A 19,668-nucleotide genomic window follows, 5' to 3' on the forward strand; every position below is an offset into this window, starting at 1 on the left:
GTAAAAGAAAAATACATGGTGGAAAAAAATCAATATTATTTTAAAGCAAGGAAAGATAAAAAATGATAAAAAGTTGAGAAAGTATGCCAAAATTCAGATGGTAGAAACAATTCAAATATATCGATAATCACAAAAAGAATAAAACATGTAAGTGAATAAAATCAGAGAAATAAGAGAGACTGCCACCTATATGCTATTTTTACCAGCATATTCAGAAATACTGAAAATAAAGGGATAAAAAGATGTACCAACAAATACTAATCAAAGAAAGAGAAGTCCCTATATAAGAGAAAATAAATCACATGACAGTTTTAATAGAAACAGAGAAGACTGCGGTAAAGAAAAAAAATGTGTAAAATAACAATGAATGAAAGGAACAGCTATTAAAAGGGGATTTATATATAGTTCTTTCAAAACAAAGACTAGAACACTCTGTAAATTTTGACCTTTTAATGCCAATTCTGAGTTTTATGCTTAAGAAATAAGATGAACAGAGCTTTTACATATAACAATGAATCTCATGCAATTATTCAGAAACAATGAAAGTACCCAAAATGAGTAGATACAAGGAAATTAAAAATACATTATGAAACATCAAAATAATGAAGCATTATAAGTACATCAAAGGTAGTGTTTCTGAAGAATACTGTCATGAGAAATGCTTGTATGTTGTGAAAAAAGTGAATGTACAAAACCATATAAAAATGTACAATAATATATTAGCATTTTTATTTGAAAAGACTGTACATAAAAGATCATTCCAGTTTCATTTATTAAGTATATACTCTATGTTTATAAACATGCATAAAATATTAGAAGAAAATAAAATTAGTGGTTATTAGAGATTATTTAAAATAAAAAATAAAGACTACTACAAAACTATGTTTTAATTCTTCCAGTTTATGTAACTGAACAAAAATTCTAAACTTAAAACCATCTAATAAAATATCTTTAAAATGTGTAAAGCAAAATATTAAGAAAACAGAAGGAAAATAGTAATTGATGAAATAGGAAGATTGAAAAAATCATTAATTTAACTCAACTATTAGTATTGACCAAAATATAATAGATACAAATGATTAGAGTATTAAAACCATCAAACTGTATTAAATATATATAAAATTCTGAACCCCCAAATTAAAAAATGCAAGTCTCCTCAATTACACAAATTTACAAAAATGAACCATATACTAGTTGATAAAGCACCTGTACCATTATTATAAAAGTTATACTGCTAGATCAGAAAGACCTCAGAAAGGGTGGGAATGAAACAGAAAATAGTCCTCTCAAAAATAACAGTCCCAAAGTGAGTGATCAAGGCTGATGCACATCTGGGCATGGTGTATCAGGATTCTTTTCCTTTTTTGTCACCCATTTAGGACACTGAGCTGGTCTGCATGGTCCAAGATGGGTTACAGCCACATCCCTGTCTCATTCAAACTGAAGGGAAATAAATATAGAGCAATTCAAGCCTGATGTCCCTTTAAAGAACAGACCACAGAAGTGGCATAGTATCATTCATTTAGTGTCATATAATACAGACCCACAAATCTCAGTGGTACACAAGAAGCATTTATCTGGCTCATGCACTGTGGGTAGCTGGAGATCAGCTGACATGGACTGGACCCAGTTATGGCAGCACTGATCCTCATGTCTTTCACTGGACCAGAGCCTAAGACATATTCTTCTCATGTCCATTATAGAGGTGCAAGAGAGCAAACCCACATGTGCAAGTACATCTCAATCTTCTGTTGTGTCAGATTTCTTAGGTTATCATTGGCCATATGTTTCTAACTACATATATCATGAAAACTACGGAATAAAGAAAATGTTTTGGGGGAGAACTAGCAATCTCTGCCAGCAACTTCCAACATTTTTCAAGAATAGGTTTCATACAGATTATGATTTATTTCAACCAGAAATATATAACAACAACAAAAAAAGATAACCCAAAACCCATGAATATATAAACTTGAAAATACCCTCAAAACAGACCATGGCACAAAAAGAAAATCCTAATGGAAACCTTAATACAGTTAAAACTGAACAAAAATTAAAATGCTATATGTAAGCACCTGTAAGATGCTGCTAAAATAGTATTTAAGAGAAAATTTATAATGTTAAATAGAATAATAGAAAGGACAAATACTAATGAGTTATGTATCCAACTTAAGAAGTGGTAAAAGAAACAAAGAATAACAAATGGAAAAAAAATAGCCATAATAGAAGATCATAAAACTCTAAAGTTCAATCTTCAAAAACACTAGTAAGATTCATGTATCTCTGCATTAAAAGATGAGAGGTGGGAGGGAGAATGTAAAGAAGGAACTGGATGAAGGAAGGGAAATATGACAAATAAAAAGATATCACAAAAAATTAAAAAATAGATATCACAAATTAAAGAATATAACTATGGATCCATTAGAAATTTAAAGATAAAATACATGACAAATACCTATATGCTGGTAAATTTGAAATTCAGACAAAATGGTCATATTCATGTAAACATATTACTTTCTAACTTGCCAAAATTGATTCAGAAGAAATAACTGCATTTGAGAGTTACTAAGAGAGTAGATCTTCAAAGTTCTCACCACAAGAAAAATAATTGTTAACTATGTGTGGTAATGGATTTTAACTTTCAGCTAGATTTATTGGGGTGATAATTTTGCAATGTACATTTTGATATATACAAATATCAAATCACAATATTGTACACCTGAAACTAATATGCCAATTAAATCTCAATTAAAAAGGAAGAAATAACCTCTATAATTCTATTATACTTTTTAAAAATCTGAATCAATAGTACAAAGTCTTCCAATAAATACCTGCCAACTCCTATTAGTTTTACATAAGACTTTACCATATATTTAAGGAATAGGTCTTCCATAAATAAAAAAACTCTTCCAAAGAAGAAAAAAAGAGCAAATATTCTCTTCCCCATTCGATGATATCAAAATTATAAAATGACAGTAACTAAACAGAGAAAATAAAAAGGCCAATTTTATTCATAAAACAGAAGTGTCCTAAGAAAAAAAATAGCTAACTATATTCAGTGGTACCTAAATAATATATATGAGTAAATTAGTTTTATTCCAAGAAATAATGAGAATGTTTACAATTGAAAACCTATGTTATTTGTCACATTAAAGCATCAGTGGAGAAAATGACCTCAGAAGCAGAGAATTCAAAATTCATTCATGATAAAATAAAATCTTTACACTTAAACACAATTTTAAAATGTACCATTTATAATAAAAAAACTAACACTGATGACAAACAAACAAACCTAGCAAATATGGAAGTAAAACAACTTCTTAACATGATAAAGAGTATATTTTAAAAATCTAAATAAATCATTTTTCATATTGAAACATTAAAGCATTCCTTTTAAAACCAAGAACAGGGTAAGAATTCCTACTCCAACCACTTCCATTTACCACTTTCTACAGGTCCTAGACAATGCACAGAGGTAAGAAATATATATAAAATTTTCCAGAATCAGAAAAGGAAAATCACAACTATACTGTCCATACATGGTATCATTATTTACAAGAAAAATCCATACAAAAAAATACTACAAACTTGTGAAACAGAGAGTTTAGCAGAGCTCACTGTATTTAAAATCAGCTTAGAGTAATCAATTTCATATCTATCTAACAGCAACCAACAGGACTTTTTTTATTTGTGCTTTCAAATACTTATGGGGTACTTACTATATGCCAGTCATGTTTTTGGCACTGGGAATATAGCAGTAAATAAAACATAAATATCCCTGCAATCATGGAGCTTACATTCTAGTGGGGAAGAGATACAATAAACAAGTTACTAAGTACAACACAAATGTGTAAGAGAAAGATATGTAAGATATGCAAGGAATAAAATAAAGCAGAAAGAGGCTCAAGAACGATCAGGGAATGAGCAGCAGCATTAAAATTTAGACTGGTAGAAGGTCTCTTTCTAAGGAGACATTTGATTAAAGATTTAAAGGAAATGAGAAGATAAACCATTTGGATATCTGAGGGAAGACAACACAGCAGGAAATCTGAAGTGTAAAGCCTAGAGGCAGGGGCATGCCTAGAGTCTAGAGTGTTCTACAACAGGTAGAAGGACAGTATGTCTGCAATTGGGTAAAAAGATGAGAGAGTAGCAGGAAATGTGTCAGAGAGGTAAAGCCATGTAGGGCCATACCACTTAGGGTCTCAGAGGATATAATGACTTGACCCGAGTAAGATAGGAAGCCAAGAGAATGTTTTCAGCAAGGAAATGTTTTTCAAGCAGACTTACTATATTTTGAGAGTATCACCCTGGCTGCTGTGTTCAAAGGAGATGAAGGAACAGAAAGAAGCCAAGAGTCTACTGAGGAGGCTACTGCAGTCATCAAAGCTGGAGATGAGAGGAAAGCCACAGCAGCAGCAAGGGGGAGCAAAGGTGCTGGTGGTAAGACAGGATGGAAGTATCGCTATTCTTCCAAGATAGAACCAAAGTCATTCCTTTTCACTTGTGATGTGAAGTGTGTGAGAGAGAAAAGACTCAAGGATAACTCCAGACTCTTGTGGCTAAGTTACTAGAAGGATGGGATTTCCATTAATTAAAATGGAGAAAACTACAGCAGACAAAGCTTCAGTGTAGAATCTATATCCAACTGAAGGTGTCAATTATGCAGTGGAATAAAAAAAATTAGAATTCAGGGAAGCAATCTCAGTAGAAGATCTCAGTAGGAGTTGTTAACATATAGGTAATTCAAAGCTATAAATGGAGATGAGATCACCTAAGGAATAATGATATCCAAGAGTTCCCAGAACTGAGCTCTGGAACACCTCAGCATGCAGAGGTGTAGGAGATGAGAAGCTAACAGCAAGAGAAATTAGCTCTATCAAATAACTAGAAAGTGAGTGGCTGAGAACAGAAGAACAGGATCACTGAAGGAGAGACTGTCAAGGAACTGCAAGTCCAGTGTGTTAAAAGGATCACCCATGTGAATATTTAAATCATAAAGAATTATGGTGGGATTCATTCTTAATATCACAGGATTGTTTTTTTTCAGTTCACCACCAACAACAAAATGACCAGAGAAGTATTCCTGTAATTCAAGTTATTGTGAGTGGGATACTTTGGCAATAAGAAAATCAAGGCAGAGTGTGTTCATCAAGGGACAGAAAAGAGACTGGAAACAGAAATAAGCAAAGGGGATATTTATCTCACCTCCAGGCCCAATACTATGGTTAAGTAGGGAGCAGAAAGAACAGTTACCATTAAAAGTGCTGTCAGACTTGGTGTGCTGGAGCTGACTCATACTGGCTTGGCTACGTATACTTGACTATGGACACAACTTGCCAAGTGTACAGCTTGAATGGCTTTGGTGTGAGTGTTTACTGTACTGAAATTGGAAAACACTAAAAATCATGTGTTTTTTTTCCAATGAGCTGTTTGTTAAACATTTACCAGAATCCCAATGGCTTCAGGAGAGACTATAACTAGGGAAAAGCTAGATTTCTATTATCACAGAAAGTGAAAGGGAAATTCATTCACAGTAGAAGTTGAAAATATGGAGGATTTTGCAATGATCTGAGTTTCCAAAAGTACAAAGAAAAGTTTTTGGAGTCAGGAAAGCAGAGGAGAGATTGAATCATAAAAAGTAATGTCAGTAGCTTTAGGGAGGATTCAAATTCTGGAAGAAATGATGAACTGGGAGTCCTGGGTGCCTTATGAAGATAAAGAATATGGAGATCAGAAAGAGGGAGGACAGGACAGGAACATGTGTTGCTCAGAATCTCCCATTTGGTTACTGCTGACAGAGGCATGACGTTCTCTGGATGGGCGATCTTATTCTGCGTACTCAAGCACTCTGTTGTCTCCTGCCAATGGTGTCCTGAAGAGGTGTCATCTTATTCCAAGTCTGAGAGGCCCCTCTCTCCTCCTGTTGATGGAGGCGTGGAGCTGAACGGAGGGCTGACTGTGCACTGAGCTCACAGGCTCCCTCTTGATTTCTGGTGAAGGAAGCCTCAAAGCCAACAAAAGGATGTTATTTATTTAAACTACTTGTAAATATCATTTATAATAGTAAAAATTATAAGGTATTTAGAATTACACTTAACAAAAATATGCAAGATCTAGAGAAACATGTAAAATGTTATTGAAAGACATTTAAAAATATGGGGAAATAATCCATGATCATTCATGCTTTGAAACACTCAGTATCATGAAATGCCAGTTATTTCTACATTGACTATTTCTACAGCTACTCCAATAAAAGTCCCCAAAAAAATATTTCATGGAATTTGGCAAGCCTGTTTTAAAATTTATAGAGAATTATAGAATAGATAAAACACTTCTGAAAAACAACAATAAGTTTGAGGAATTAGCCCTAAGATATATCCAAACTTATTTAAAACTTTAATAATTAAAAAGTATGGTGCTGGCACAGTAGTAAACAAACTCACCAATGGAACAGAAAAGAAAGCAGACCCATGTGTACATGGAAACTAGATGACAGAGTGGGTACTACAGACCATTGGTGAAAAGGGCACCATATAATTTGTGCTGGGACAAGCAATTATCTGAATGAAACCAAATGAAATTGGATTCCTACCACATTCAACATCAAAGAAAATAATTTCAGATAATTAAATTGGAAATTAAAATTTTATGAAGAGTTGTCCATTCCAGCAAGACAGTGTAGAGTCATCTCTAGTCCTGCTCTTCCCTGCCAGGAACAAGAATAAACTCTGGAAATAATGCAAAGCCCAACCAAAGAAGAACTCTGAGAAGTAGAAATAGAAAGGTAAACTCGTTAAAGATGCTGGGATTGGTAAAATAGGATGGCAGCAGGATATCTTACCATCCCCACCCAAAGAAAGAAGGTGACCCAGGTCTGACCCCTAACCTAGCAACAAAAAGTAATGTGTTCTATGGCCATAATCAAATCAAACTAGAAATCAGTAAGAGAGACAAGAAAATTTCTTAAACACATGGAAATTAAACACACTTCTAAGTAATCCAATGAGTCAAAGATGAAGTATCAAATGAAACAAAAAGAAATAGAACTGAATGAAAATGAAAGTACATCATATCAAACATGGAGACATATGTATGCTTACATTACAAAAGAGCAAATGCCTTGAATCACTAATTTAAGTTTCTACCTCAAGAAAGTAGGAAGAGAACAAGAAACTCAAAGCTACAAGAATTAAGGAAAAATAAAGATGAAAGCAGAAATCAATGAAATTGAAAATAGGAAATCAATTCAGAAAATCATAAAACAAAAAGCTAGTTCTTTAAAAAAAAAGTTAGCAAAATTGATAAAACTCTATCTAGCAAGATTAACAAAGATAAAAAGACACAAATAACAAACACCAAGAATGGAACAGAGACTATCATTACAGATGCTGCAGTCAGTAAAGTATAATAAGATAATATTATAGACAACTATATGGTTATAAATTAAACAATTTAGAAAGGATAAATTTGTCAAAAACCACAAACTAAGAAAACTCAGTTAAAATGAAATAATCTGAACAGTTTTATAATCATTAAAGAAACTGAATTTGTAATTTAAAAATTCCCCAAAAATCCTGAGGGCTGTATAATTTCATTGGAGAATTAACAACTATTCAGCAATAAAAAAGAATGAGCTACTGATCTATAAAACAGCTTGGTTGAATCTCAAGGGAGTTATGCTGATTGTAAAACTCAACTCCCAAAAGTTAAATATCATAATGACTCCATTTAAATAACAATCTTGAATTAAGAAACTTACAAATATAGAGAACAGATTAGTTGTTGTCTAGGGTTAGGGACTGTGGGAAATGGGGTGGAGGGAAGTGGGTATAACTGTAAAATGGCTTAAACATGTGTTAATAACAGAATGGAAAAGTCAATGGTAAAATAAACAATAGCCATATATAGCAACACGAAAGAATCTTAGAAACAAAACACCAAAAGAGCAAGTTACAGAGGACTTATATACACAGTATATAATTTGGATTTATGTTTCATATGTGTGTGTGTATATATATAATTTATATATTTAAACATTATATTCAAGTATACAGATAACATTTAAATTAAATATTACTTGAACATATTTCTTTTAAATTGTGGTATATTTAATCCACAAATCCCTGTTTCACTAGGGTATTTTGAAATATAAATAATGTAGACATTAATACTGATCAAAATTCAAAATGTAAAATCCTGAGTATTTTTCATTACAAACTAGTTTTTGTATTTCTAAATGATACATGCTTATGCATAATTCAAAATAAACAGTAGAGTTGGAAAACCTGAGAATAATTATTATTTCTTAATTGCTTTTATTCTGACTCACATTCACTTCCTTTTATGGAAGCAGAATATATTTAATGTAATAATCTAAGTACTTCTATTTATTTGATTTTCTACTTAGAAAAGAATTATAAACAAGCTGGTTTAATCCTTAGGTATTTAACATGATATGATATTATGAATAAATATTTTGATTAATATATTTCCTCAGGGATTTTTAATGAATTATTTCAACTGTTGAAGACATTCAACATTATTATCAAATTTGAGGCATTAAAATTCCCATTTGCACATGGTTACAGACATTTTAATATATTCCATATTCCCAAACTCTAAAAACAATACAAAACTAATTTCCTTTTTAGTATCATTATGTCTTAGAATGATTTTTAACGTCCTAATGTAATATTCACAATTACTAGCAAAATGTAAACCAGATCCTTGGTTGATGCTATTCACAATGATATTTGGACAAAAAATAATAATAACTGTATAACTGTAGTCAAGAACACTGTACAAAATGCAACTAAACTCACTCAAAGAAACATAAGGTATCAGCACATAAGAGCACTTGTGTGCTCTTGAAGTGCACCATTAGTATAGCAAGTGTGGTATAACACAACATAAAGATGTACACCATCATATCAGAGCTGAAAGAACACTTTATTGCCTCTTTATATTTTCAAATCATTATATGTAAGCTGTAAACCATTTCACATAATCACTGACAGATGTTATGACAAAGATAATAAATAAGATCCCATTTTTTCATTAAAGGAATCAATATACAGATATATAATTTTCCCAGGTTTGTACTAGTAATAAGTGGCAGATCTGAGTTTAAAATACACATTAGGTTTACAAATAATTCATATTCTAAAACAGCTTCTGCCAATGTACATATGACAATATGTTAATAGATGCTATGCTTAAGGAAAAAGGACTATGATAGTTAACTTATTCAAGTATAAGTTATGAAAGTTCTAAATTAATGGTAAAAAATAATATTCTTTTTGCTCCCTTAACAAAAGATACATGTATCATTTCTAAAGGCCTAAGAGAAGGCAAAGGGGAAAATATGAAAATTCACCCAAAGCTTATAATAAAGCAGTTATTTTAATAGCCATATTGGCAGTATAAGCTAAATTTTGAAAAGCTGTTCTTATATAATATACATTACTGATTTTAAACTTAAAATATAAAATGATTAAGAAATAATGTAATCTAAATTGTTAACTGCAACTGGATATCTTAATGAAAAACTAAGCTTAGCCAAAGTTTTTTCTTATAATAAGCTCTGAATAATTGTTGCTAAACCAGCTGTTACCTGGGTAAATAATCTAAAAATTTTAGTAGGTTTTTAAACTGCTCCTTTAATAAGATTTTAAATTTTTATTTAAATATGAAGATAACATGAATATTTCACAAAATAAAATAGGCACCTGTTTCTTTTAACTTTTCACATTTGAATATTTAAGTCATATAATATTTTGAAATTTGTATTGTATGTATTATAAAGTTTATATATCCTTCCTAATATGTCCTCTGTTCCTATCCACTTGGAGAAGTAATATCCACATCTTCCTGATAAAATGTTTACAATACTCTAAGACATGGTTTCCAACAGAAATATATCAGGGCTATTAAGAACATAAATCTGTTTACACAGAAACATTAGTAAGCTAGATAACACTTTTTTCATTTAAAAGTCCACTTTATGATCATCTAATATACAGGTCAGGACACAAGATGAGAGTACATTTTTAATACTTAAAAATTGTAAGTTCCAAATTTAACTTCAAAGAGTCATTAAAGCAACAGATTTTAACTTCAGTGGATGCCTTATGATTCTTTTTTTGCCTCTACAATGAAAACTAAATTCTACAATTTTACCCTTCAAAACCATTCAAATACATGTGGAATTCTTCCATTCTGTTTCTCTTTAATAAAAAGGTTGACACATTGAAAGTTCCCATGTATAATCACCATTCCAAATCTCAATAAAGTAGTAATTTTTCTCTCTTAACTGAGACTTACGTGATTGCAAAAGTATCCAGTTAATTGCATAATGGCTCTTATTTCTTTTAGAGTACAATATACTTCACAGATAGAAGAAAATTTTGCTGTACATGGTTACCTTTACAAAAACTAATCCATTGACTCTTACTAGCCCACTGATTAGCTTAAAGACAGACAAAAACTACTTTCTCAGGGTTTACACAAATTTTTGTTTTCATTCAAAAGAAAATAGTCAAACTATACAAATTAACTTTAAAGTATAATCTCATATCAACTCAACTTTATAGAAGAGGTTTTATAATGTTATAGAAATATATAAGCAATAAATATGGCTTATCAGAAAGCCAGATACCTAACTGGCTTGAGAACTAAGATAATTGTCTAAGGAAGACCAGTTTAGAAAGTCAAGTTTCATGAAGAAGTATTTAATGTCACACAGAGTGGACTATTGGAGGACAGTCTAGTAGACATGGAGACAAGTTTAGGAAGGGTGAGAATAAGAATTAAAAGGAAAAAGAATTAGTGAAATTGGTGGTTTGGGGTGGTTTTAGGAAGCCCCCCCCACCTCATCATCTCCACCAAATCTAAATCCAACAAAAATAAACATTTAACTTAAATAAATGTTTTTTTGCAAATGACACTTCAGGTTAAGTTCCCTAGATCTTTTCCAATAGATTTTAACCCTAACTCTCTCCCTAATTTAGAAATTCAGAACCTGCCAATTAATGTGAAAAATTGAGTAATAGGATCTTAGAAGACACGGGAAAGATAGGATCAAATATACCATAATTTTGAACTAAATGAATTGGTGGAATGCAGACACCATCAGGCACTTAAAAAATGAAGAAATTAGCATCTTTGTGAAGTAAGATGGTGATTTATGAATGAAGTCATTTAATTTTGAAGTAGTGGTAATATCTCAAAATGGAAATTACTGTTGATAACTAAATTATTGATGTAAAGCTACACTATGATAATATGTAGGTCCAGAAGTCATCATCAAAGGAGTTATATTTGAAAATATGTTAGGAGGGTTATTTAGGAAAACCAACTCTAATTATTACACAGATTTTATGGAGGAAATTAATTTATTCTGAGTACCAAAAAATTACAGAATATAACCCAATTTAATTTGAACCATCTACAGTACAGGTAAAATAATTTTCTCTTTTGTTTTGATCATTTTGAACATGATTTTGTAGAAGAGCATGGGGAAAATATTTATAGTACATAGAGATACCATGGAAAAATTTGAGACATGAAAATCTTAAGTTTTCAGAAATCCCTTAACTCTATGGACAGGTAAAAGTGACCCTTCCCTCCCTGTTAAAAGGCAAGTATGCCTCCCTTTTCCAAAGGCAATTCAGTCCTCTGCCATGCAAGACAGCTCATTTCCCCCTTACAAAATACAGTCCACCTTCTGCTTGACCAATTGACTAAAATCCATTTAAGTCACAATATAACCCAGACAGAAAAGTATCAACTCTAGTGAGAGAGAAAAATGCCCAAACATCAGGAACCAGCCAACATGTACATGTGTGTGCCAGAAGAATACATGTGGGTCTGGGTCCTGAGGCTGTTGTAACAAAGGAGGTGGAACATAAAATTAGACAAGGGAGAGTTTATTAATACTAAAGTTTAGCAGCCTGACAAGGACCCTGGTGTTAATATGATGCCAGAATGGCTCTTACAAACTTTGAAGAAAAATAATGTCCTAACTAAATGAAGTAGAAACACCAAACCTACCATGACAAATGGTGCAAGAAGTATCAAAAAGACTCAGAGAAGTTAGCACGAGGAGTAGATACACTGTATAAAGCTGAAAACCCAGAAGACAGTCACAGGATGACCAGAGGATATATCAGTTACCAAAGAGTTAAGTACTGCACGGGGGAGAGGGGCACAGCATCACTGAACAGCTCAACTGCAGCTGTCCACTGTCCACTACGACAGTGGTAGATGTTATTAGAGAACTAGGTTTTTTAAAAGCAGTAGGGATGATACAAGTATGAGAAAAGAAAGATAATGTGGGAGCATCTAAATGTCAAAAGCAAGGTGGACACACTTACAGAAAACAGCAGAGTAGCTGTCAGGAGAGCCTGATCCACAGAAAGCTAGAGAGACAGTTAACAGAACGTAACATCCTTAAAGGCCAGAAAGATGGGAAGCCAACAAGGGTAATGCCAGTTTTTACAACCAGAAAAAAGAAATGATGGATTACCAGAATGCTGAGAGCAACCACCCCATAAAAAGTCACATTCTCTTGCCTGGGTTCCAGATCTGAGCCAGTATCCACACACTGAATGAATATACTGACTGAAGGAATGGTCAGGTCTATAAGTCTAAACATGTCTTATAACACCGTAGCAAGTATATACAATGATTTATTTGGGTAACTATACCCTGGGGAAGAAAGAATACCCAAATATTTTGTGACTGTTATCGTGTGTTTAGTATGATATTACTCTCAGAGATTTTCAATGTTATGCCCCCTCATTAGAGCTGAGGAATATGGGGAACCAGGTGAGTATATTTCAGAACTATTCAAAGATATGTGGAATTCTTTAATTCTGCTTTTCTTGAATAAATATGTTAAAACATTGAAAATTCACTTGAATAATCACTATTCAAAATCTCAATAAAGTAGCAACTTTTTCCCTTAACTGTGTCATGCAAAGTTCATTTAGGAAAATGGAAATCTAACTGTAAATCTTCTTTCAAGCCTTCCCCAAATGGGTAGTAGCCATTTACAAGGGCAACTTTTTTTACCATAGACATTTTAGAAGTAATTAGACATTAGATTTGAAGGGATACCTTTTCCTGGTGACACAAAAACACCATACAACAGTCAAACTAGTGGATTGATAGCCTCATGACAAGTGGTGTTTTGGTCCATGTGTTTGACAATAATTTCAGTGGGTTTGTAGACCCATTCCCTGGTTATTTCCCCAATTTCTGTTTCTATACCTGGAATAGACATGTTAGCCAATTAGTAAAATCTACTCATTGATTCCCTTATTTATGAAGTAATACTACTATCATAGGAAGGATCAAATGGAAGTACTATACCTTCCCAACCCTACCAAAAGAGTAACCCAAAACCAAAGCACAAGCCTATGGGAATTATAGAAATTAGTGCCATAATAAAACACTTGAAAGATATAGAAGATAGGCTCCCAACACATCCCAATTAAACTTGCTAGTTTGGCCCTGACAGAAAATTGATTATCTTAGAAAATGAATGTAGATCATTGCAAAATTGAAAAGGTGTTGTCTCCTACTGCCGCTTCTAATTGCAAACTGGGTATTTACCTTCACTGATCTGAAAGCACCATAATCCACATATTTACCAATTTCCTTTTTCATTGTTGTGAAATACCATACAACACATTCCTTTGAACAAAGTATGCATTTTACAGTAAAGGTAATATGGTGATGAGCTAACACCTACAGAATTAGTGGCACACCATTACCCAGAAACAGATGACCTAATAGAAGAGTGGAACAGCTTATTAAAATCACAGTTACAGTGTTAGTTTCAAAACAGCATTCTGCAAGGTTGTTCTTACATAGTCATAGAAACCAAGGGTTCACAGAAACAAAAGTTGCCCATTGAATTATCATATCTAATAATCAACATGCAAAGGTTTTGCTTCCTGCCCCCAGCAACTTTGGATTCTGCTATTAGATGGTTAGTTCAAAAGGGAAAAATGTTTCTCTGTGGCACATAAGGAAGGCACCATCACATTAAAACTAAGTCTGTAGTCTAGTGATTCAGGGATCTCTGAAACAGTTTGCCACACTCTGACAGGGTTGCTGCTGAAATAGTGTAAACTAGCAAAAAATCTGGAGCACATCTTAGTAATTCCATGTTAACTAGTAAATGTCTATAGAAAACTACAACAATACAAGATAGCAGGACTGTTAAACACTCTGGACCTTTCAGGATTGAAGATATGGGTCAACTCACCAGGTAAGAACTGCAAAGGTGCCAACTAAGTAAAAGACAAACACTGAATGAGCACTAAAAGAAGAAATAAGTCGATCAAATACATCATGTCTGGAAATAGACTGTTCAGCTAAGAATATTTTTGTTACATATATTAACAATTTTTTTCTTATTTTTCCTGTCATATTATGTGTTAGAAGTTCCTTTCCCTATCCTCTGCATCTCTTCCTGGCTCTAGCTCTTACTAGACAGCCCCTTACTTCAGAGTTCTACCAAATGGCCCCAGCTTCTGAATTCCTGTAACACTGTTCTTCCACTTGCCTCCAACACAAAAGATGGTGGCAGTGTCCCACCATTGCCAATCTCTGAGTTGTCACCCTGTCTTACCATTTGGCAGCTTAGTTCCTCTGTCACCTGTGTAACAAATTCCATGTATTAAAGTTATTTTGTTCAAAAGACCTAAAGTGGAACCGGTGGAGCCAGGATGGTGGCGTGAGTAGAGCAGTGGAAAACTCCTCACAAAAACACATAGAGCTATGAAAATATAACAAAGAAAACTCTTCCTAAAATAGAGACCAGAGGACACAGAACAACATCCAGACCACATCCACACCTGCAAGAACCCAGCGCCTTGTGAAGGGGGAGAGGAAGGCCACAAACCAACAAGAAGGGAAGCTCTTCCAGCGGTCACTCGTACCAGGTCTGCAAACTATCTCTATCACCATGAAAAGGCAAAACTACCGGCAGACAAAGATCACAGAGACAACACCTGAGAAGGAGACAGACCTAACCAGTCCTCCTGAAAAAGAATTCAAAATAAAAATCATGAACATGCTGACAGAGATGCAGAGAAAAATGCAAGAGCAATGGGATGAGATGCAGAGAAAAATGCAAGAGCAAACCAATTACGAGCAAAGAAATTGAAATGGTAATCAAAAAACTAACCAAGTACAAAACCCTGGGGACGGACGGATTTACCTTGGAATTTTATCAGACACACAGAGAAGACATAATACCCATTCTCCTTAAAGTGTTCCAAAAAAGAGAAGAGGGAATACTCCCAAACTCATTCTATGAAGCTAACATCACCCTAATACCAAAACCAGGCAAAGACCCCACCAAAAAAGAAAATTACACACCAATATCCTTGATGAATGTAGATGCAAAAATACTCAATAAAATATTAGCAAACAGAATTCAACAGTATATCAAAAGGATCATACACCACGACCAAGTGGGATTCATCCCAGGGATACAAGGATGGTACAACATTCGAAAATCCATCAACATCATCCACCACATCAACAAAAAGAAAGACAAAAACCACATGATCATCTCCATAGATGCTGAAAAAGCATTTGACAAAATTCACAATCCATTCATGATAAAAACTCTCAGCAAAATGGGAATAGAGGGCAAGTACCTCAACATAATAAAGGCCATATATGATAAACCCACAGCCAGCATTATACTGAACAGCGAGAAGCTGAAAGCATTTCCTCTGAGATCGGGAACCAGACAGGGATGCCCACTCTCCCCACTGTTATTCAACATAGTACTGGAGGTCCTAGCCACGGCAATCAGACATAACAAAGAAATACAAGGAATCCAGATTGGTAAAGAAGTTAAACTGTCACTATTTGCACATGATATGATACTGTACATAAAAAACCCTAAAGACTCCACTCCAAAACTACTAGAACTGATATCGGAATACAGCAAAGTTGCAGGATACAAAATTAACACACAGAAATCTGTAGCTTTCCTATACACTAACAATGAATCAATAGAAAGAGAAATCAGGAAAACAATTCCATTCACAATTGCATCAGAAAGAATAAAATACCTAGGAATAAACCTAACCACAGAAGTGAAAGACCTATACCCTGAAAACTACAAGTCACTCTTAAGAGAAATTAAAGGGGACACTAACAAATGGAACCTCATCCCATGCTCATGGCTAGGAAGAATTAATATCATCAAAATGGCCATCCTGCCCAAAGAAATATACAGATTTGATGCAATCCCTCTCAAATTACCAGCAACATTCTTCAATGAACTGGAACAAATAATTCAAAAATTCATATGGAAACACCAAAGACCCTGAATAGCCAAAGCAGTCCTGAGAAAGAAGAAAAAAGTAGGAGGGATCTCACTCCCCAACTTCAAGCTCTACTACAAAACCATAGTAATCAAGACAATTTGGTACTGGCACAAGAACAGAGCCACAGACCAGTGGAACAGATTAGAGACTCCAGACATGAACCCAAACATATATGGTCAATTAATATTTGATAAAGGAGCCATGTGCATACAATGGCAAAATGACAGTCTCTTCAACAGATGATGCTGGCAAAACTGGACAGCTACATGTAGGAGAATGAAACTGGACCATTGTCTAACCCCATATACAAAGGTAAACTCAAAATGGATCAAAGACCTGAATGTAAGTCATGAAACCATTAAACCCTTGGAAAAAAACATAGGCAAAAACCTCTTAGACATAAACATGAGTGACCTCTTCTTGAGCATATCTCCCCGGGCAAGGAAAACAACAGCAAAAATGAGCAAGTGGGACTATATTAAGCTGAAAAGCTTCTGTACAGCGAAAGATGCCATCAATAGAACAAAAAGGAACCCTACAGTATGGGAGAATATATTTGAAAATGACACATCCGATAAAGGCTTGACGTCTAGAATATATAAAGAGCTCACACACCTCAACAAACAAAAAACAAATAACCCAATTAAAAAATGGGCAGAGGAACTGAACAGACAGTTCTCTAAAAAAGAAATACAGATGGCCAACAGACACATGAAAAGATGCTCCACATCGCTAATTATCAGAGAAATGCAAATTAAAACTACAATGAGGTATCACCTCACACCAGTAAGGATAGCTGCCATCCAAAAGACAAACAACAACAAATGTTGGCGAGGCTGTGGAAAAAGGGGAACCCTCCTACACTGCTGGTGGGAATGTAAATTAGTTCAACCATTGTGGAAAGCAGTTTGGAGGTTCATCAAAATGCTCAAAACAGACCTACCATTTGACCCAGGAATTCCACTCCTAGGAATTTACCCTAAGAACGCAGCAATCAAGTTTGAGAAAGACAGATGCACCCCTATGTTTATCGCAGCACTATTTACAATAGCCAAGAATTGGAAGCAACCTAAATGTCCATCGGTAGATGAATGGATAAAGAAGATGTGGTACATATACACAATGGAATACTACTCAGCCACAAAAGTAGAAAAATCCAACCATTTGCAGCAACATGGATGGAGCAGGAGAGTATTATGCTCAGTGAAATAAGCCAAGCAGAGAAAGAGAAATACCAAATGATTTCAGTCAACTGAGGAGTATAAGAACAAAGGAAAAACTGAAGGAACAAAACAGCAGCGGAATTACAGAACCCAAAAATGGACTAACAGGTACCAAAGGGAAAGGAACTGGGGAGGATGGGTGGGCAGGGAGGGATAAGGGGGGGGAAGAAGGGGGGTATTAAGATTAGCATGCATGGAGGGGAGGGAGAAAGGGGAGGGTAGGCTGCACAACACAGAGACGACAAGTAGTGACTCTACAACATTTTGCTAAGCTGATGGACAGTAACCGTAATGTGGTTGTTAGGGGGGACCTGATATAGGGGAGAGCATAGTAAACATAGTATTCTTCATGTAAGTGTAGATTAAAGATTAAAAAAAAAAAAGAAAGAAAGAAAGAAAGAAAAGGGGGATTACTCCTTGATTGATAGGATAAAACTATTGGTAAATCAAAGATCAACGCATGCTTTAAATATCCTTAATGTTGATCACTCAAAGGGTGTCAAATGATCAGCTATGGAGGTACTCTTTTCTGATAATATTCCTTTTTCTTAATAAAAATAAAAAAAAAAGCAGTCCCTGTGTGCTGACCTCCAATGAGTTCTGCACAGTGGTATAGAGGGCATGTCAAAGTGTGGGCAAAGGGTCTGTTTGTTTCTATGCAGAAGATCAAGGCCTAGCTTGGATACCCAGAAAATGAACTAAGATACGATATGAGGAGGAGCTTCCGGCATCAGTATTCCCTGGAGGACTTGTGCCAGGGGGATGATCATCAAAAAGCCTCCACAGGGATCTGGGCGATGCTGCAGTTGTGGCTGCGTCCACCCCACTGTTTCCTGGACTTGCCATTGGAATGAGGAGGGAGATGTCTAGGCTGGCATGTGCATACAGTGAGACAACGAATTTGACTGGATCTGTACTGTTGGAACTCAACCAGGAGTTGGGAGGGGTGCAAGTTGTAGCACTCCAAAATCTTATGACTATAGACTATCTACGGTTAAAAGAACATATGGGAGGTGAACAGATCCCAGAAATGGGTTGCTTTAATTTGTCTGATCTTTCTCAGACTGTTCAAGTACAGCTGGACAATATCCATCATATCATAGACAAATTTTCACAAATGCCTAGAGTGCCTAAATGGTTTTCTTGGCTTCACTGGAGATGGATGGTAATTATAGATTTGCTTTGTTTATGTCACCGTATTCCTATTATGTTAATATGTGAGTGCAAGTTAGTTGGTAGTTTAAAACCTATACATGCCTAAGGTACTCTACAAGAAGATATGTCAAAGAAATAATCAATCCTCCCATGTTTTCTTCCATATGCTACCTCTATAGCTTTTCTTCTTCCTTCCTAATTACAACCCTTATATAGAATTCGTGCCTCATATCGAAGTTACCAAGTATCATAATTTCTCCAGGTGGTAAAGATACCTCAAGACAAGTGCTGGGCATAGAAGCCACAGGGCATAAATCTGCAAAGAAGTAAAAAGCTAACCTTTTCAAACAATATGGCTTCTCTCTCACTTACCAACTTTACATTTCCCTGTATGGCCCCGGAAGATGACTGGTTAGCCAGAGACGGGTAAGATTCCTCAAGGGAGGAACAACCTAAGACAGGCACAGTCGCAGGGGGGCCATCAGGTGAGAAATTGGGGATCAACAGAGGTGAGGCTCAGAACCTCATCCCCCCTGCTTTGAGAGAAATCTTCTGCATCCGTGGATGTTTTTTTGCCCTTGTCTAGCTCGGATTAGCACACAGTCTACAGGCACACACCTGATCATCTACAATTGCTCTCTTATAACACTAAACTATGTTTCCTACCTTTATCTTGCATCTACCTACCACTTCAGCATTTTATTAAAAATAAAAATAATAATAATAATAAAGGGAGAAATGTGGGATCAACATATAAATCAAGTATAAAAATCAAACGAATATTCATATTTGATCTGATTGTTTATAGTTCATAATGCGTGATCAAAACCGAAAGTTTCTGTGATGAATGCCCTTGTACTGTTCACCATGTAAGAATTTATTCACTATGTAAAAATTCGTTCACCATGTAAGAACTTGTTCGTTATGCT

The 19,668-nt window shown here is 34.6% G+C and overlaps 1 protein-coding gene across 6 annotated transcripts in view; it reads right to left on the reverse strand.

Annotated features, from left to right (window-relative positions):
- Positions 1–19,668, reverse strand: part of SPAG16 (sperm associated antigen 16) — a 981,678-nt gene that overhangs the window by 897,748 nt on the left and 64,262 nt on the right. The window contains exon 10 of one of the 6 annotated variants that reach the window (XM_017649078.3): positions 904–6,007. The exons of the other annotated variants lie outside the window; for them this stretch is intronic. Coding sequence (XP_017504567.3) covers positions 5,843–6,007 — 165 coding nt within the window. The 3' untranslated portion in view covers positions 904–5,842. Of the gene's footprint in view, positions 1–903; positions 6,008–19,668 lie in introns of those variants that run through there. 6 annotated transcript variants of the gene reach the window in all.

This window comes from Manis javanica, chromosome 12 (genome assembly GCF_040802235.1).
Source record: "Manis javanica isolate MJ-LG chromosome 12, MJ_LKY, whole genome shotgun sequence".
Taxonomy (NCBI): domain Eukaryota; kingdom Metazoa; phylum Chordata; class Mammalia; order Pholidota; family Manidae; genus Manis; species Manis javanica.